The sequence below is a fragment of the Prunus avium genome, chromosome 4 (assembly GCF_965620075.1).
Source record: "Prunus avium chromosome 4, drPruAviu1.hap1.1, whole genome shotgun sequence".
In the NCBI taxonomy this organism is placed as follows: Eukaryota; Viridiplantae; Streptophyta; class Magnoliopsida; order Rosales; family Rosaceae; genus Prunus; species Prunus avium.
Window position 1 is genome coordinate 24209108 of NC_142287.1, and position 20538 is coordinate 24229645.

The window sequence follows — 20538 nt, forward strand, 5'->3', positions numbered from 1 at the left end:
TTAATCTATATTAATTTTGTGAATAGTAGTTAGCATGTAGTGAAATTGTATGTTTAACCTAAATATTATTTTCTTTTGTTTTATGTTCAACTATTTGATTGCTAGATAAATTTTAGTAAGAATCTGAAAATGAGATGTTGTGTTAATGTAATATGTGATAGGAGAAAAAAGAAAAGGATTTTTTTTTTTTTTTTTTGGTGAGAAAAAGGAAGACAATATTTAATTTATAAAAAAAGTAACGAGTATTGAGAGAAGATAATTCTACCACATTTATAAACTACTTGGTGTACCATTTCTTTAATATAAGTGAAGCTCACCAGTCTAATATATAAATGTGATCTTTCTAACATTTTCACGATACAATGGATATCAAACAATAGAGAAATATTTTTGTATTTATTTTTCTATAATGAAAATTTCATTGCATTTGCACCGCATTTTTCTAAAAGGAAAATAACAAATAACAAAAAGAAGAAAAAGTTGTGCATTGAAAGTAGAATCATGAATCCAAGGTGGTTGGTGTGAGTGGTTCGGCACTCTCATTCCTTAAGAGAGGTCAGGGGTTCGATCCCTGCTCTTGTACGGAGTCACCACTTTGACCAGCACTTTACCCCTTACGGGCCGACCCGGTGTGAGCGGGGATTAGTCTGGGTTGTGGTTAAGGCTTAAAGGTGCCACCCATAGTTGGGGCCCATCCAGGACCACCTCGTGGTTCAAACAAAAAAAAAAAAAAAAAAAGTAGAATCATGAGACCGAAAAAACAAAAGGTAGAATCAAAATGATCCGTTAAAGCAGCTCTGAGCCGCTGCACAAAACAAGCCAGTATGGAGGTATAAAATTAAGTTTAAAAAAGAATATATTCGAATTTAAAGTTTATTTAAATCCAGTAATTCCGCCGTTTAGCTAATACAGTCACAGTCACAGTCACAGACACACTGCCACACACAGTGATAAGGAAAAGTGAGCTTGACTTGAGGGAGTGTCATGCTCTCCATGTTTATGTTCCCACTCTAACAACCGTTGATTGTATTGGGAAGTGTATTTTGTTCCTACTCTACCAGCCGTTCATTTCTCTTTTGACCCAAAGAAAAGTGACCATCAATTCAATGCAAGGAAATTATAACAAAGATGTTGGCTTAACTTGCAAGATCTGAATAAGAACATAAGAACTGAAAAATATATTGGACTAGATTATTTTCCCTGATTATGTTATTGTGGAGCTTTAGTCGATTTTGATTTATATCAGTCAAGGTACGTACAAGTTAGATTCCAAACAGTTGTGCAAGTGCCTCCCCCCACCCACCACCAATGCAAAATGGTATGTTGGGAGGGAAACTTATGTACGAGTTCATTGCATTGAGGCATCCAAAGAAAGATGACATGATTGTCCAAGAAGCTGCATCGAGATGCTGATGGGTTGTCATGCATGAGTAGCTAGCTTCATTTTACGTACGTTTGTTTGCATCTGGGGGAAGGAACTACCTTAGAAACCCCTGTCGTTCATATCTACACTTATGTTTTCTTTTGTTTCTTTTGGGCCATGTACGTTTTATGTAATTAATAATGAACTCATTTAATTAGTTGCATTAGTATTGTTTTATGGAAGATTTACAGTTCAGAGTCTGGAAATGAGATGAGATGACACTTTCTTCTAGCTAGATAAAACCTACCTACTGCATCCAATTATCAAAAGAAACAAACCCAACTTACCTAAGATACATGGATTCCTTCACCCACTGTTTCGTCTAATTTCTTTTACTTTTTTTCCTTTCTATTTATTTCTTTGTTGGAGTTGAAAGACGCAGAGAAAGAACAAAAACTTGTCATTTTCTTTTTCTTGATGATGACTAAGTTGTTTTACTGAATTAATATATTGATCTGTAACTCTTCTTGAAACTCACAACCTTGTCCACCATATTGCCTTCCTTGAGGAAGAGGAAGGTAGGCAATGCCTCCACATCCCACTCCTCGGAAGTCAATTCGTCCACACATCCACCTTGAGGAAGGTCACTTCCGGGTTCTTTCTAGCCAACTCCGCATTATCTGTTGCAATTAGCTAGACTAGAGAGAATGGACAAACGAGTGTATAAGAAAAGGAACAATAATGCAAGCAAAAGTTGATAGTGTTTGAAAATTATGTGTTGAATGCCCTCAAGAATTTTGCAGTAACCCCTGATATTTTCTTGAAGTATAGTAGCTTTATGGCATGGTGGAAGAAGTATAATGAAACTGTGGGAAAGCTCAACGCAGCTGGCTCGTATCATGACGGATGGCACATACGTGCGACGGTGCGATTATGAGAAAGGGGTGAAGATGGTTTTCTGATCTCTATAATCAAATGAATAAGTTTTATGCCAACCGGATGGAGCATGTTGAAATTTGTGTGTCTTGTTGGTGCTTTTCTATTTTTACTTTCTTTCTCTTTTCCTAGTAAGCTTTGGTGGTTGAAAAAATATAAATTTGTGTTGGTGGCTTTGTTGCTTTGTTAAGGGTATTGCAAATTGGGTTTTGCTGCCAATCTGGGAATTGAAGTCTTGGAATTAGCTTAACATTGTGGCTTGTATTAATCTTGCTTATGAATTTACAAAAGAAAAGCTTGTTTTATTATTTTGTCAAACAGAACAATTATTTATTCATGAAATCAAGTTATGACATTTATTGATGTATGTGGTTCATGTAAAATAGATTTGAAGATGGGTAAATTAATGTGCCTATTTAGCATAGCATGTATATGATTTATGTAAATGTCAAAAGTCTATCTCCATTGCCTATAGGCAGGTGGCTCGTAGAAAGAGTTCAAAATGTGTTGTCTCTGATTTCTATGTGCCTTAATGTCCGTCTCTAATTTCTTGACATGTGCCCATCTACTTAACCCCTACACAAACACTGTTAAATTATAATTATAAAAAAACTACGAACTAAAATATAAAAATACATATACTATAAATATCAAAGCTAATTTGATATCTAGTTGGCGTACGTGTATTGTATATAAAGGTTTAGGGATAGCGGTAGCTAAAAATCATCATCATCATCATGATGTGTTTTGGTGTGGATTGGAGGGAACCAAACCCTAATTGGGGAGGAATTGTGTCTATTGAATACACTTACTTGGTATCTGATCTAAGGAGAAAGACACCTTGATATTTGCTAACTAAGTACTAAGGTTTCCGACTCCAGCTGTGATTGCATGGTTACCTATAGGGAAGTAGTTTTTGTGTCGTAATAAGGGTTTTAAAAAAAAAAAAAAAAAAAATATTCCCAAGAGAATGACTTTTGAAGATATTCAGAAGCAGCTAAAGAAAAAAAAAACACTTTACGATCCTTGTTCACCAAGAAACGTTCCTTGTTGACCAAGAAACTACTTACAGGAAAGTCTCTTTTTAGAGGCAATTACTTCCTCTCCAAGCCTTCCGCTTTTTCTCATTTGTAGACTTTTGTAGGGTTCTTTGACTGTAATTTTGGAACTATAAAGTAACAGATTATGATACTGGAGCGTGAGTTGAGTTTTGTAGGGTTCCCCAACTCCACATCCAGTTCTCTGAAAACCCTAATAATTTCTCTCCCTCTTCTTCCCTTTTCAAAGTAAGGGATTCCCCCAAGTCCTCCTCCAATTCTCCGAAAACGCCATGATAAGACAGAGAAACCCAAGAACTCAAATTTCAAGCCCACGCTTGACAAAGAAAGCAAAACAAGAAGAGGAAGAAGACATGATTGCCAACTTACCAGACGAACTTCTTAGCCATATTCTCTCATTGTTACCAACCAAACATGCTGTGGCCACTACCGTGCTCTCCAAGAAATGGACCAACCTATGGACTTCTGCTTCCTTCTTCAAGCTCGACCTTGACGACAGACTACTACTGCGCCCCAAAAGCTTCACATCGATGCCTAATCACGCTTCCTTATTTGCCAACTTCGTGAACCACGTCCTTGGCCTCATCAATTTGCCATGCGTACAAAAAATCACATTCTTTTGCTCCGACTCTTACGATTCGAATCTCATAAATTCTTGGTTGCTTGTTGCATGCACATCCAACGTTGTTGAGGTCGACATCAGAATTCCTTACACTCAAAATCCTATCCAATTGCCTCAAACCTTGTACGCTAGTAGGTCGCTTCGGGTACTAAAACTAAATGCGAATATAAGGCTGGATTTTCCTCCAGATTGCGTGTGTTTTCCGAGCCTAAAGGTTCTTTGGATAAAAGTTTATAACCAAGATGGTATTACGTTTACGCAGAAGCTTTTCCATATCTGCTTTGTGCTTGAAGATTTGTTCATGGAGAGTGACATATTGAACAAGGAAAGGGAAGTGGTTTTCACGGTAAAATCGAATACACTTAAGAGGCTGAAGATTGAATGCTTGGTGCATAGTTTCGATATCGAGTATAGCTTTGTGGTAGATTGCCCAAACCTTGAGCACCTTGATCTCTGCGATGACTTATTGGCCAAGTATAAAATCTCTACGGATTTGAAGGTTCTTGATGATGCAAAGATTTGTATTGGACTCCCTTCTGCAGATTATGGTGCCTTTGAACTTTATTTCGAGGTAAAGCACTCTAACCGTGCTTTTGAGCTTCTTGAAGCACTCTCAAATGTCAAGTCCTTATCATTGTCTGGATGTACTACAGGGGTAAGTCTCTGCTTTTCTTTAACTTTACCATGTCACCTTTATAGTTAAAACTATATGTTTGAATGTGTGGTCCAAATTTACAGCTGAGATTATAAGTCACGATTACATTATTAAAATTTAACGAGTACATATTTCTATGTAGTAGCTAACCATGTTCCATTACTTTTGTTTCTTTTGCATGTCAAGGCTGTCAGCTATTCCTATGAGACTCTGGAACACACTGATTCTGATGAAAATGAAGATGGAATTGCACTACGGATCCGCTTGAGAAATTTCATGCTCAAATTTCCTCTCCTTAGGTGTTTGGAGCTGGGTTTCCGCACCAGTGAGAGCTGGAACATATTGACCTTATTGCTACATAGCTCGCCTAATCTGCAGCATCTTATCTTGAGAAAGGTATGTTTACATTACATTAATGAACAATTTCAACTGCATGGTTTTCAGCACTTTCATCTTCTTACCATTCAATTTTGTTTTTTTTTTTTTAACGACAGGAACTAAATGGATACTCTGTTGGTTATAAAAGATTTTCTTACGGAATGCCCAAAGGATCGGTGCCGGAATGTTTGTTGTGTCACCTTAAAGAAATGGAGATTTGGGGATTTGAGGGGGTGAAATATGACTTGCCAGTGGTAGAGTTCTTTTTGGGGCATGCAGAAGTCTTGCAAAAGATGAAAATTTATGTCCAAGAATTATCATCAGATGAGGAGATTATGCTCAGCGAGCATGTGTTGGAAATTCCAAAAGTTTCAGAAGCATGTCAAGTGGAGATAAAATATGAATATTAAAAGAAAATTAAGGGTTGGGCGTCTTGTGATCAAAATTGGGTTTCCAAAGAATCACTCCTAACTTACCCAAGAGCAAGCCTTTGCTTTGGAAAGTGCTCCAATGCACTGGAGGAGAGCCATGCTGATACAAAAGGATGCTAAAGTCTAGGCTAAGTTCGCCACCAACTTTGGCTACAACATTCAAAAGTTGGAAAAAAAAAAAAAATGAAAAGGCAGTTCAAACCGAGCAAATCAAAACCAATGCAAGAGATTTAGCTTGATTTTTACCCACAAAAAGTGTAATTTGTGACCCAATTGAACCAAACCGCTATTTTATTGTACGGTGGTCAATTTGGTGACAGCTGCCGAAATCGAACAAAACCAGCCATACTATCTTCTTTTGTTATTGTTCTATGACACATTTTTTGTAAACTTGTAGTGAGCAACTTCTATCGCATATTTTAAAAGGAAAAGAAAATCATCATATTGGCGTTTCTCATAAGCATAAAGGAGTTGGTGACTTTCATGATCAATCTGCTAAGAAATCAGTAAATAAAATACATCATTTCCTATGTATCTGCAAAACTTACCGAGCCGCTAAGGAGAAATTGGTCAGAAAATATAACCACCTAGAAAGTATGACATTCCGGCTGCAGTGGACAACCGCTACAGAGGGTACATTTAGTAGTTCAGTCTAGCTAGATTCGTATGCACTTAAACTAGGGGAACGAAAAGCAATTTTCTGCTGATAGTAGAAACATGACAGGATTAAATTCCTGAATTATAGCGACCCATTTTCACACAGCAGCATCAGGGTCTAACCTTCTCTGAATGGCAGCAGCAGCCTGGCATGAATAAGAGGTGATACCATAAACAAAAGGCCAGAACATGATTAAGAATTATAACAAGAGGACAGCTCTGGTTACTTATCCTCACCTCAAAGTTTCCAATCTTGTACTGGTAAGCCATCTCTTCCCTGAGTTGAGCTTGCTCTTTCATTGCTTGTGCCTGAAAATTCAAATGGAGTGAGGAAGTGTATTTTTTGAATGAAGTTTACATGCGATAAACAATTGAATGTGAAGAGCAGAAACTAACCAGTCCACTCTGCATAGAGCGCTTCAGAGCTTCTACTTCTTCTTCCTTTTGCTTTTCACGCACTCGCATCATTTCTTGCCTGATTAGCAATACAATATTATTGGCTAAACACAAGAATGCAATCATTGCAATAAATTTGGTTTAACAGATCCAAACTGGTATCATGTTTTTCCTATCCTGTATCTGAAAAAAGTTGCCGTTGCCTTTTTTCTTTCTGTGCATGCAACTGCCAAACTGAAGTTTCTAAGAACATTCTAACACAAAATGACTAATAAGTTACATTTTGCAGTTGCTCTACATTGTCTACAATTAAGGATTGTAAAAGTTTCATCTTTTTTCCTTTTAATAGCTGGCTTTTCATATGAACGAATTGAAACTGAAAATTGACAAAATTAGTCCATAAAATGAAAACTAAAAACTATAGTCTCAGAGCAGAAACTTAAGATGCCACTTCATGACAAATCCAAATAACAGAGATAGATAGCAATAAAACATACCGTCGCTGTTCTTCATCATTGAATACAGTACGTTCTGTTTGCCCAACCTTTTTATAACCTCTTTTGATTTCCTTTTCCAATTTACGCCTGTAATAAGCATCAAGGCTATAATACCTGCAACCACAAAAGTTGAAGTAATTACTAGTCATTCTGTGGTGTTTTGAATCATTTCACATTTTGAATATGTGCATTCACTCTACAGGTTTTCTAGTTAGGGTGACTATAAACAAAAAAGTGAGAACATACCAACCCTTCTCACTCATACAACCAACCTGAAATGACATCTGTAACATTAAACCCAAACAAAGTCTTTCCAATTTTATATATTATCTCCCCTTTGTTTCCTTCTCCAAATAAATAGCTAGAAATCTGGCATGCTATGTTGTCAAATTGTAAATAAGATCCACACCATGAAACATGATTCCACCTATTCAAATATCCTGATTCGCAATCTAATAACTTAACATGTTAAACCATTTGGTAAGTACTAACTAGTTGTATTGGTCACACATAAAGTTATGAAAACAACCATTGAAAAAATTAGGCGGATCAAATTTTAAGTCAAGAAGGATATTTCACTCAAATTAGATAGCGCACAAATTCGATTCTCCTTTGAGAGTCCCTGGAGAGAAAGAGCGAACACCACCACCTAAAGCTCTAGATATAGAGATGACTAATGTTAAATAATTTATCATCTTATTGGGCCTTATTTAGGTGCTTAGATTAAGATACATAAAAAGGGAGGAACAAAGCTATATAACTTTTTGTTTTTCAGAAAAGTAATGGAAGTGCATAAAATTAAAAGAATAGAGGCTTACTTTTTGGAAGGGAAGGTAGCTGTGTTGTGATCTTCCATGAACCTATCAAGAAGGATACACATTTCTACTCAGATTGTAAAATTCCAAAATTACAAAAGCTAACATATTCCTATTATCTTCATTGCATACTCAGTTCCAGTGAAATTAAAAAAAACTAAAATGATAGACCAAGAACGAAGATAAATTAAATGTCCTCCACACACACAAACACACACTTACTGTTTGAACATCTGCTTCTCTTCCCAATTTGGCAGATGTTCCAGGTTCACCTAAAGAAAGATAAAACAATTATCATTAAAGCTATATTATCAACTCCTGCAATTCAGAAACTTATAAATACATGACTTCTTCAGCACATATATAAAAGAAAAGGTAAAATCTGCAATCTTAAAACTCCAACCAAGATATGTGAAATAAAATATTCTGCAGCTTTCTGGTTTCATGGGGTGGAAAAACAGTTGGAAAATGAACTCACCTGTTTTACTTCTGCCAACCATGCAGTGAACTCTGGTCGTTTGTTCCTATATATAAATATCAATCATCAAATTCAAACGGCCATTAAATAATTAAACACTAAAACTACCAAAAGAGAGAAATTAAGTTTTGTTAAGGGACAAGTAGACTTGAAAAAGAATCAACAAGATCATCAAAGTTCATATCTTTTTCATAAAATTTCTCAGCATCCAAACAGAAACTCTAAAACCCTAAAACAATAAAAAAGAAAAAGATCAACTAACATACCACATATCAGTTTCTCTGATGATCCCATACTTCCCCCATGAATCAGTGACAGCTCCTTTCTTTCCCTTCTCCTTCTTTTCCTTCCCCTTCCTCTTTCTCTTCTCCTTCTTCTTCTTCCTCTCTTCCTCTCTTCTCCTTTTCTTCTCCTTCTCTCTTCTTCTCCTCTTCCTTTCTCTGTCATCGTCTTTCTCTTTCCTTCTCTTCCTCTTCCTCCTCCTGTCACTATCACTCTCGCTCTCGCTCTCACTCTCCGACGCCGAATCCGAACCGCTCTCCTCCGACTCCGACTTGGAGTCCGAATCCGAATCCGACTCGCTACTGTACCGCCTCCGCGATCTCCTCTTCCTTCTATCGCTCCCCACGCGTTTTTCATCACTTAACTCTGAGCTTTCCCGCGCTTTCCTTCTGGATTTTCTGCGTTTTCTATCTTCTTCGGACTGGGAATCGAAATGTTCTATCGCTTTCTCGGATTTTCTTTCGTTTTCGTCCTCTTTCTCTGAGCTTTTGCTTCTTCTCTCTTGAACGCTGCCATTTCGATCTTTGCCCATTTTGCTGTTCAGGAACAGAGTGAGAGGCAAAGAGAGAAACGCTTAGGGTGGAGGGTGGAGGGTGGAGGTTGGAGCTAATTGAAGGGATGGTTTCGTTTGTGTGTTTCTTGATGAGACTGGACAGAACAGTCGAAGAAAGGGCCTGATGGAGAAAGAGCTGGGGTCTCCTCTAGGCCTAATACTGGCAAGGATCACAGCCCACTCTACGTGGGCTAAAACATGGCTCTAGTGAGTGCCATATCTGAATAATAGATATAAACCTTTATATTAGATACATGATTCATCTGAATACTAACTTTACTTAAGTTTAATGAGATGATCATGTGACTAATATAAAGGTCCACATGAGGAGTCCATATATGATACCCTCACTATAGAATTTCACCTGTTTCTTTTCGAAATTGACAATGAGTTTATTCCTTGACACCCAAACATGATTTGCGGACACTTAAGACACGACTAGATGTATCAAACGAACAAGGCTAGTATAAACATGGCATGGGTACAATACAAACACAAGCTAGAACAAATACGACAATATAAATAGGTCGAGTCGGGCTGGACTTTTAGCTCAATAAGCATGACATAGTACACCCATGAAATGGACCACACACGAACACGATACGAAACACAAATTGGCTCATTTAAATGCATAAATCCCATTTGACGACTCTACCCAATGTGGCCTGAAGTTTGGAGGCTGGTAACATCTTCAACCACCCTCGACCGAGAGGAAAATGATGAGAAGAGGGGGAGGGGATGTGCAAGGTTTTTTCCTTTAAATTTCCTAATCTTGTAGCTTTTTAAATTGGCTTATTATCACAAAACATCCCTAAGGTTTGCGAAACTATCACATTGCGTCCTTTATTTTTTTTTTTGTCATTTATGGTCCTTAAGGTTAATAAGTGTCTTCACAAATAGTCCTTGCCGTCAGATTCCGTTAAAAAGTTTGTTAAGTTGATGATGTGGCACATATATGGGTCCCACATATCCAATAATATGACGCCACATGGATTAAATAAAATAAACATTTGAAACTTATAAAAAAAAATTAAAAAACTTAAAAGAAAAGAAAATATATTAAAAACAAATAACACAAAATCACCATCATCTTCTCCATCGCACTAAACCCCAACCCCCACCATCTTCCTTCCCCCATTTTTCTCCTCGCTCCCACCCACATCTCCTCTCTCTCTCCCTCTCACACCTCCAACAGTCGCATCTATCCTCACCCACCCTCCGCACCACTGCCCCGCCCTCCTCCTTTTCTCTCCCTTTTTGTCTCTCTTCCATGCTCTCTTTATTTGATAGCAACCAACCTAAACTCCACCCCCCTCCCCTCCAAACAAACCCAGACAACCACTAAGCCCACCTAACCCACTCATTTGGCCTTTACTAACCACCATCCAATTTTGGTCTTTGGTGGTGGAGATTAGACGGGCAGTGGGTGAGGTTCCTAGCATATCAAGGTTTGGGTTGGCTGCTGTGGGTGTTGATTTGAGATTGCAGGTTGGGATATGGAGGAGGCTGGATATGGGGGTTTTTGTTTTTTGGATGAAGGATGTGGGGGTTTGGTGCAATGGAGGAGGTGGTGATTTTTTTTTTTTTGGGTTTCTAATTTTTTTTTAAGTTTTTAAAAATGGTTTATAATTTGAAATTTATTTTTAAAATGTATTTTTTATTTAATCCACGTGGCGTCATATTATTGGATATGTGGGACCCACATATGTGCCACATCATCAACTTAACAGACTTTTTAACGGAACTGACAACAAGGACTATTTGTGAGGACACTTATTAACCTTAAAGATCATAAATGACAAAAAAAAACATAAAGGATGCAATCTGATAGTTTCGCAAACCTCAGGGATGTTTTGTGATAATAAGCCTTTTAAATTTAGGGAACAAAATTAAAATTTTAAACTTAAATATGGGATTGGGTGTGTATAGAATAGCCCAAAATCCAACCCATCCAAGGCCCCAACAAAAGAAGAAGCTCAAAAGCCTTGTCATTTGATCCATATTACACTACCACTACCAGAACACCTCCAAGCCCCGGTTAAACCTTTCCTCTCATGGCTTTTGCAGTCTTCAAACACTTGAAGAGGCACCAAAACCTCGCTGCAAATGTATCCCCAATCAAATTTTACTGCAGAGCAAGGCACACTGCCAACACAAGAAATCTCTACTCAAGAATCAGTCCTCTTGGGGACCCTTCTCTCAGTGTCGTCCCAGTTCTTGACCAATGGCTTCAAAAAGGCGGAAAAGTAAATTACTTTGAGCTCCAGCGGATCGTTCGAGACCTCCGGGCCCGAAAGCGATACAGGCATGCCCTTGATGTGAGTGAATTTGAGCAAAAAGGTCTCCTTTTGCTTGCTGATAATGTTTTTATTCTGTTTTTCTCTTGTACTAAAACTTCTGCTGATTCATTTGGTTGCTAGTAGAAATCTAGTCTTGTTTGTTTTTCTAGTGTTTTTTTTTTAATGTTTGTTGGGTTCCATTAGATGCTGAAAAACTCGCCTCAAACAGTCTATTGGTTTCAATTGAATGATTCTTTGCCTGCAATCCCCTGCTTGCTTGCTAAGAAAATTAATATGTAAAAAAAGATTTTTATGACAGGTTAATTTGGTCATAGGGAAAATGGGAAACCCACAAGAAAATGAGCTTTGGTTTTCTTCTTTTTTTCAGATGAACTGATAGAATTCATTCCCAGGTTCTGATATTTAACATATTCCACAGTTTTCTGTTTCCAGTTGACATGTTACTCAAGCTTCTGCCTTTTTCATTGTTGTTGTGAAGGTTTCTGAATGGATGAGTAGCAAAGGCCTGTGCCAATTTTTACCCGGTGACCATGCCGTGCAGCTTGATCTCATTGGTAGAGTTCGTGGCGTAGATGCTGCAGAGAGCTGCTTTAGTAGCTTGAGTGATGAGGATACTAGCAAAAGTTATGGTGCACTTCTGAATTGTTATGTGAGAGAAGGCCTCATTGATAAGTCTCTCTCTCATATGCAGAAGATGAAAGAGTTGGGTTTTGCTACCTCTCTCAACTACAATGACATTATGTGTCTTTATATACATACTGGCCAGCCTGAGAAAATCCCGGATGTGCTATCAGAGATGAAAGAGGAGGGTGTTTCTCCTGACAATTTTAGCTACAGGATTTGCATGAGCTCTTACGGAATGAGATCTGATATAAGTAGCATGGAGAAAGTTTTGGAAGAAATGGAGAGGGAACCACACATCTCCATGGATTGGCTTACTTATGCTATGGTAGCCAATTTATACATTAAAGCAGGTCTCCATGACAAAGCATTGATCTACCTGGAAAAGAGTGAAGAGAAGGTAAATAAAGATGCGCTTGGCTACAATCATCTAATTTCACTTTACGCAAGCCTGGGATGTAAACATGACATGATGAGGTTGTGGAGCCTTGAAAAAATCAAGTGTAAGAAGCAAATCAACAGGGATTACATTACCATGCTTGGTTCTCTTGTGAAGCTTGGGGAGCTTGATGAGACAAAAAAATTGCTAGAGGAGTGGGAGTTATCATGTCTCTCTTATGATTTCCGAGTGCCAAATATCCTCCTAATCGGATATTGTCAAAGGGGGTTGGTTGAACAAGCTGAAGACACTCTTCGAGACATCGTCAAAAAAGGCAAGACTCCAACTCCAAATAGTTGGGCAATTCTTGCTGCAGGATATGTGGACAAGCAGAAGATGCAGAAGGCTTTTGAGTGCATGACGGAAGCTCTGAATTTACGGGCAAGAAACACAGGATGGAGGCCGAAACCTGGTGTGGTTTCCAGTGTATTGAGTTGGATTGGAGACAATGGAGACATTGAACAAGTAGAAGCCTTTGTAAGCTTAATGAAGACTGTGATTACAGTAAATAGGGAAATGTACCATGCCTTGATGAAGGCATACATCAGAAGTGGAAAAGAAGTGGAAGGGCTTTTACACAGCATGAAAGAAGATCAAATAGAGGCCGATGATGAAATCCTAAGCTTACGACAGAAGTAACACTGAAACAACAAGAAGGTTTTTTTATTGGTACTTTTCCCTCTTCTATGCTATTATATAATGAGATCTTTAGTTTTGGTGCAACTCTTTACTTAGCATGTTGTTGGTCACAGACCTGCATCCATAAAACTTACAGCCACTGAAAATGCAATTGACAAAAACACAAGCAGATAATTTTAGTTAATCTCGGAAATATTAATAATGCAGAACTGTTAGAAAATGCATTACAAAGGCCTTTTGAAAAATAAATGCACTGGAAAAGAATTTATGCTTGTACCTTTGAAGAGGCTATCATATATAGCTTGGTCTGGTTAATCCATTATGATCATTGATTTATAGGTATGTATACCAAAGCAACACTTACTGATGGTTACAGGGTATTATAGAAAAAAAGAGCAAAGACTTAACTCTATTGGTGGCAATTGGCATATGCAATTTGTTTTTCTTTCACTAATGTTCCTAATCTCTTTGGTTTTTAGTATTAATTCTTCTTGCCCAATGATTTTCATTTAATTGATTAAATAAAATTCTGTATGAGCCAATTTTCTGAAAATTTTCCGAAACTTCACAAATGATAGTAGGTCGAATTTCCAAGAAACAAACACAGATGAACAAAAGAAAACCAAACACAGTTCTGTTTGCTTCACGGTTGATTGGTTTCCAGGAAAACAGAAGGAAACTAAACTAATGGTGAACTTTTGGCTTTTGAAATAACATCACTGCAAACTCAACAGAAGAAATAGCCAAACCCAACACTACAACCGAGTTGACTTACCAAACAACAAGAACACACACCTCATAATTTCTCTCACTTGCATTTCCTTTATCTTCTCAACAACCAAGTAGAGGGTTAAAGTACATGTGATTCCGTTTGTATATGTGTATGTGTATCAGTGTGTGTCAAGTTTACTTGATTATAATTTCGACAATGTCATATTCTCACATATTATTGAATAAAAATAATTTATATTAAAAAATATATTATAATGGCCAAACTTTTAAAATGTACTATGCCAAAATTTTGCCGAATAAACCACGTACATATTTTATATACTTATAACAAAATTTCTTACTTGTTGTAACAAAAATGCAAGATATATGTGTACTTATATATACAAATGGTATAGCCACCCGGTGGCTATACTCTTTTTGTTAAAAACGTAAAGCAGACGTGGCTCTTGTGCTGGGCGGGTACCCCATATATATATAGTATAGCCGACCGGCTATACTAGATTTTTAAATTTTTTTTAACAAATCGTATAGCCGAACCCGTTTTTACTAATTTTTTAATATTAAAAAACAGTATAGCCGAAAGGCTTTACTGTTTTGACATGTGGCGCCTATGCGATGATCGGGTCCTTGTATATGTATAAATAGTATAACCAGCCGGCTATACTAGATTTTTTAAATTTTGTTTGAGAAATGCCAATCTGGCAAATTTCGCTGGCATAGACCTACGCCAACACAATTTCGTCTGGATATTTTATTTATTTATTTTTAATTTTTAAAATAAATATAAAATTAGTTTCTTTATTTTTGGTTTTTTTGCAAACTTCTTTAAGTTAACATATGTAATTAAGTAATATCTTAGCCTCTTTGAATTACTTTAATTAGTAAGTACTTGAAGTTCAATGTGAAAATATATTTAAAGCCCTTGAATTACTTTAATTAAGGTCTTGAAGGGCATTTACCGATGCATCTGTAAATATATTTCCACAAATGACTTAATAAATAGTAAGTACTTGGAGTTCAACGGATGTCGCAAAAATAAATTACGTATTATATGATCGGTTCATAATTGTATATCATTTTGTACCCTTCTAGCTTATGATTTGGTTATGTTTTTGAGTTAAACTTGTGCTTTTAATCCTTTTTGTGTTTATCTTTCAGCTTTAGGTAACAATGATGGCTTTGGATATGAAATGATGTAATCCATGCATGTTAAAGCCTGATTTGGATAAAGGGAAGAAGTGCTTAAAGACAAACTCATTTTGGCTAAAGCCCCCTGCCAGTCCAGTTCCGTAGGTCATATTGCAAGCTTTGTTTCAGCAACCTACACAGCTCGGATGAGGCAGCATTCTTCATGAAAGTTGTTACAATGGGTGTATACTATAACATATCCAAAATGCAGCCCCATTGGATAAATATGGAGTCTGTCACCTAGCAAACACAGAACCATGCTCAGGATGGATTTTTGTCAGCGAGCAAAACGAGTTAACAATTTGTTTTGGCCTTAACTTCTTCATCCGAGCTTGGATTGGGCCAATACTTGTGTGGTTGGATCAGACACATTCTGAACTTCAATTTGGAGTACTTAAAGTCGTCATTTGCTTAAGAGAAGCCCAAATTGTAAGCCCTTGAAGTTGCTGGTCATGCTGACCTCAGGATGAGCTGGTTGGAAGCTTGGTCATGGTGACATGAAGATGAGCTAGGGCTGCTGGTGGGATTTATTGGTGAAGTGCAGCAACCAATTCAAATTTTCTAATACAAGTGCATCAACCAATTCAAGATTTTATAATACAAGTGTTGTATGCATTAGCCATATTGAATTCAGATTTTCTCTTCCCTTAGGCCTATAAATAGGGATTTTCTCTAAGCTTGTAAACACACCCCAAGCGGGGGAGCTCTCAAACACTTCTCTAGAGCTCCCTTCCCTTCTCTTCCTCAAATTCTCTTAGTTTCATTTTCTAGTTTTCAATTGTAGTAATGAAATATTTGTGCTGAAATTCTCCTTAAGTTTTTCTTAGTTCCACTTTACTTTTCATTATGTAAATTCTTTTCTTTAGTTTCAAGTTTGATTAGTTTCCAAGTTTCAATTATGGTTTTTGTTCTTATTCATTATGCTTATAAGTTAATATGCTAGTTTGAATGATTGATCACCATTTAGGCTTGCATATTAGCTATCTTGGTTTGAATTAAGAGTAGACACCATGCTTTAATTCGAATTGAACTATGAATAGGAAGAGTATGTATGAACATTCGACAACAAGGATTAGATACATGCTTGGTTGTTTAAATTGTTCTTCTATGCTTAATGGGTTCCTAATGCTTAATTTTAGGTTAGACAACAAATGATCAAATTAGGGAATTAGAAACACAAGGTTATGACCACACACCATGGCTTAATCATACTTTAGCTAGAACCAATCCATTAATCTAATTGAACTTGGGAACTTATTTGCTTGAGTTAGTTATTTCTTTCTTCCTTGTTTTATTTATTTCCTTTCTTTTTCATTTTTGTTTTGTGTAGGAAAAATGAATTGGATCATTCAATCACCAATCCTCGTGGGATCGACCTCGCACTTACATATGCTATACTACCAAACGGCTCGTGCACTTGCGAGTATCACAAGTTGAGGATGCAACTGAATCCATTTTGGTGCAGCTGTATCTACGCAACATTATACACATACATACATATTTTTCAATAATACATTCGTATTCTGCAAACGTCTTAAAGACTTGGCAAACCTACAATACTCGTATTATGTAGGTGTGTACGTGCTTTTCATGTTTAACACATGTATTTTTCACAAAAATTTCAACAAGACACAAAATTCACGTGTTATACACATAATTCTCACATATTATTGAATGAAAATAATATATATTAAAAAATCTAAATAATTTATATTAAATAAATATAGTATAGTGGCCAAACTTTTAAGTTGTAATGTGCCAAAATTTTGCCGAATAAAACTCGTACGTATTTTATTCATATTTTTTGTCCGTTCCGTATTTTACTAACTATGAATGAATGTGAGAGGCTAAGATTATTTCTTACTTGTTCTAACAACAGTGCAAGATATATATTAAGTAATAACATTTATGAAGTTAATTAAAATATTTAATACTAATTATTCACTAGAGAAATAATAGTTAGAACATAATTACTAATTAAAGTAATTAAATCTGGCCAAGATATTATTTAATTACTAAAAAGAATTTTTTTTAAAAAAAAAATTATTGACCTAAAGCTACTAAATTCATATTTATTTCAACAAAAAAAAAAAACTTTACCCGACGAAATTTCGTCGGCAGAGGTGAATTTCGTCGGGAGAGGTCTAATCTGACAAACATTTGCCGGCACAGACATGTGCCGATGAAATTTCGTCGGGAAGTTGTTAGCCTTTTTTAATTTTAAAAATAGAAAATTAGTAGAGCCGAACGGCTATACTCTTTCTGACCCTTTTTTTTTAATTATAAAAAACAGTGTAACTGAATGCCTTTACTGTTTTGACACGTGGCGCCTAGGCGCTGGGTGGGTCCCTTTTATATATATAAATAGTATAGCCGCCCGGCTATAATAGAATTTTTAAATGTTTTGAAAGAAATAGTATAGCTGGGCGGCTATATTCGTTTTTTCCAATTTTTTTTTTAAGAACAGTATAGCCGCATGGTTTGATACGTGGCGCCTAGGCGCTGGGTGGGTCCTTTTTCATATATATATATATAGTACGGCCGGCCGGCTATACTAGATATTTTTTAATTTTGTTTAAAAAATCGTATAGCCGCACGGCTATACTGTGTAATCTGGCAAATTTCGCCGGCATAGACTTCTGCCTACGCAATTTCATCGGGAGAGGTTTTTTTCTTTCATTTTGAAAATATAAAATTAGTTTCTTTACCTTTGGTTTTTTTTGCCAACTTCTTTAACTTAATATATGTAATTAAGTAATATCTTAGCCTTTTTGAATTACTTTAATTAGTGTGTACTTAAAGTTTCAATGTGAAAATGTATTTAAAGCCCTTGAATTACTTTGATTAAGGTCTTGAAGGGCATAATAAATATATTTAAAGACCTTGAAGGGCATTTACTGATGCATTTGTAAATATATTTCCACAAATGACTTAATAAATAGTAAGTACTTGGAGTTCAACGGACGTCGCAAAAATAAATTACGTATTATACATGTAAGTACGTGTTTTTCATGTTTAACACACGTATGTTTTACAAAAATTTCAATATGACACACAAAATTCACATGTTATACACTTAATTCTCATATATTATTGAATAAAAATAATATATGTTAAAAAATCTAAATAATTTATATTAAATAAATATAGTATAGTGGCCGAACTTTTAAGTTGTAATGTGCCAATATTTTGCCAAATAAAACTCATAAGTATTTTATTCGTATTTTTTTTCCATTATGTATTTTACTAACTATGAATGAATGTGAGAGGCTAAGATTATTTCTTACTTGTTCTAACAACAATGCAAGATATATATTAAGTAATAACATTTATGAAGTTAATTAAAATATAAAATATTTAATTCTAATTATTCACTAGAGAAATAATAGTTAAAACATAATTACTAATTAAAGTAATTAAATGTGGCCAAGATATTATTTAATTACTAAAAAGAAAAGTTATTTAAAAAAAAATATTGACCTAAAGATACTAAATTCATATTTATTTAAATATAAAAAAACTTTCCCGATGAACTTTTGTCGGCAGAGGTGAATTTCGTCGGGAGAGGTCTAATCCGACAAACATTTGCCGGCATAGACATGTGCCGACGAAATTTCGTCGGGAGAAGTTGTTCGCCTTTTTTAATTTTTAAAATATAAAATTAGTAGAGCCGCACGGCTATACGCTTTTTAACCATTTTCTTTTATAAAAAAACAGTGTAGCCGACTGACTTTACTATTTTGACATGTGGCGCCTAGGCTCTGGGTGGGTCCCTTATATATAGTATAGCCGCCCGGCTATACTAGAATTTTTAAATTTTTTTAAAGAAATAGTATAGCCGGTCTGCTATACTCGTTTTTTACAAATTTTTTTTCAAAGAACAGTATAGCCGCATGGTTTGACACGTGGCGCCTAGGCGCTGGGTGGGTCCTTTTTCATATATATAAATAGTACGGCCGCCTGGCTATACTAGATTTGTTTTAATTTTGTGTAAGAAATAGTATAGCCGCACGGCTATAGGGTGTAATCTGGCAGATTTCGCCAACATAGACTTCTGCCGACGCAATTTTGTCAGGAGAGGGTTTTTTCTTTAATTTTGAAAATATAAAATTAGTTTCTTTACATTTGGTTTTTTTTTTTTTTTGCCAACTTCTTTAACTTAATATATGTAATTAAGTAATATCTTAGCCTTTTTGAATTACTATCATTGTTCAACTCTCCAATATTAACCACACTTGCCAAACTATCATTGTTCTTTGTTTATAAACACCTTGATAGGAGTGGATTTTCGACGTGGGATTTTTACAAAGGACATCTCAAAAGATAGGTTTGTAGAGAAATCTATATTTTTATTGTTGGTGCAATGTTGAAATATATTTAAAGCCCTTCAAGATCTCCATGATGCATCTGTAAATGCCCTTCAAGATCTTGCATCTATCGACCATGATATTATTTGGCTTCTTATAGCTGATGTTTACTATTATCTGAAGAAAAAAGACATGCCTTCACCCCCCATAAGAGCTTCTCGTGCTGAGTCCGCATAAGAGATCATATGCTTTGCCACTGAATTTGCAAAGTCCCTTTACTTTAAGCATTATTAATTAATGTGGTATCTATTAACGATTATTAATTAAATATCCATGGTCACTTGTATTTCAAGGCATGTGGCTTTAACTAAATATTGATAGATACCAATATGTTCAAAGTTCAATGTTCAAGCCACAAGCCTAGCTATATGATTGAAATATAATTTAGTTTTGTGCTCGGGGAGCACAAGAGAAGTACGTATGACTCTCATCATTCATAAGGTTCATGATTGTTTGTAGAATCCCATTTTAAAACTTTCCTATTGAGTTCATGGTTTACGAATGTTTTGTTTTATTTTGCTGTATCTGAGGAATATGAGGCGCAAACAGCACAATTACTTCAACAAGTAAACATAGAGCAATTATGTCACTTAAAAATTAGGACAATAGAGTCCCACATTAGGAAACAACTGGATGATGCAAATACTTATAAATGCTTATATTAGATCTTGTAATTACCGAGTCTTGTAACGTCGGCTTGTAACTAAGTAGGGCATTAAAGTGATTGTGATGTGACAAAAACTAAGATAAGTTGGACAAACCACCCACTATGAGAATAATTAATCTCAGTTTATTGTAGCAAACCAAAAAAAAATTCCAGAAAGTAAAAAAAAGAGACACGCCCTCTAGTCCAGGCAATGGCTCAACTCCTCATCTCCCAATCACTTTTTGGATTTTTGGTTTTTAAAAAAATGAGCCAAATCAAAATCAAAATAGTTTTTCTCTCTCATAAACCACACACCTCTTGAACCAAAGCTTTAGAAGCCCAATCAACAAGGTTTACAGCAACCAACTACATGGCCATGCCCCCGTTTGGCAGCCTTAGCAAAACTATTGACTGTTCTAATATGCAAACAAAAAGAGAAATATAATTATTTGGATTAATTACAGTAAACCCCCCAAATTATGGGG

General features: G+C 35.9%; 3 protein-coding genes across 5 annotated transcripts; 2 read left to right on the forward strand and 1 right to left on the reverse strand.

Annotated features, from left to right (window-relative positions):
• The first annotated feature begins 3517 nt into the window (after positions 1-3517).
• Positions 3518-5865, forward strand: LOC110773309 (F-box/FBD/LRR-repeat protein At4g26340-like). Its single transcript, XM_021977814.2, has 3 exons — positions 3518-4634; positions 4821-5030; positions 5129-5865. The coding sequence occupies exons 1-3, from the start codon at positions 3630-3632 to the stop codon at positions 5420-5422; spliced, it is 1509 nt and encodes a 502-aa protein (XP_021833506.1). The 5' UTR covers positions 3518-3629; the 3' UTR covers positions 5423-5865.
• Positions 5861-9263, reverse strand: LOC110773311 (nucleic acid-binding protein). The gene is made up of 8 exons (XM_021977816.2): positions 8553-9263; positions 8287-8332; positions 8031-8080; positions 7812-7853; positions 6994-7107; positions 6497-6575; positions 6338-6409; positions 5861-6246 (listed from the first exon to the last, which is right to left on the reverse strand). The coding sequence occupies exons 1-8, from the start codon at positions 9098-9100 to the stop codon at positions 6199-6201; spliced, it is 999 nt and encodes a 332-aa protein (XP_021833508.1). The 5' UTR covers positions 9101-9263; the 3' UTR covers positions 5861-6198.
• Positions 9264-11081: 1818 nt separating this feature from the next.
• LOC110773310 (pentatricopeptide repeat-containing protein At4g21705, mitochondrial) lies at positions 11082-15846 on the forward strand. Of its 3 annotated transcripts, XM_088252800.1 has the most exons (3): positions 11082-11439; positions 11900-13150; positions 15011-15846. In XM_088252800.1, exons 1-2 carry the CDS (start codon positions 11176-11178, stop codon positions 13118-13120), a joined length of 1485 nt encoding a protein of 494 aa, XP_088108926.1. In that variant the 5' UTR covers positions 11082-11175; the 3' UTR covers positions 13121-13150; positions 15011-15846. The 3 variants fall into 3 exon arrangements, with proteins under 3 accessions (XP_088108926.1, XP_021833507.1, XP_088108927.1); XM_021977815.2 differs by lacking the exon at positions 15011-15846 and having other exon boundaries at positions 11900-13204; XM_088252801.1 differs by lacking the exon at positions 15011-15846 and having other exon boundaries at positions 11329-11461; positions 11900-13204.
• Positions 15847-20538: the final 4692 nt, after the last annotated feature.

Coding starts and splice junctions, on each gene's coding strand:
- LOC110773309 (XM_021977814.2), top strand. CDS start 3,630: ATGATAAGACAGAGAAACCCAAGAACTCAAATTTCAAGCCCACGCTTG. Junction 4,635..4,820: donor TGTCTGGATGTACTACAGGG/GTAAGTCTCTGC, acceptor TTGCATGTCAAG/GCTGTCAGCTATTCCTATGA. Junction 5,031..5,128: donor AGCATCTTATCTTGAGAAAG/GTATGTTTACAT, acceptor TTTTAACGACAG/GAACTAAATGGATACTCTGT.
- LOC110773311 (XM_021977816.2), bottom strand. CDS start 9,100: ATGGGCAAAGATCGAAATGGCAGCGTTCAAGAGAGAAGAAGCAAAAGC. Junction 6,576..6,993: donor AATGATGAAGAACAGCGACG/GTATGTTTTATT, acceptor ATTGCTAATCAG/GCAAGAAATGATGCGAGTGC. Junction 6,247..6,337: donor ACAAGATTGGAAACTTTGAG/GTGAGGATAAGT, acceptor TATTCATGCCAG/GCTGCTGCTGCCATTCAGAG.
- LOC110773310 (XM_088252800.1), top strand. CDS start 11,176: ATGGCTTTTGCAGTCTTCAAACACTTGAAGAGGCACCAAAACCTCGCT. Junction 11,440..11,899: donor GATACAGGCATGCCCTTGAT/GTGAGTGAATTT, acceptor GTTGTTGTGAAG/GTTTCTGAATGGATGAGTAG.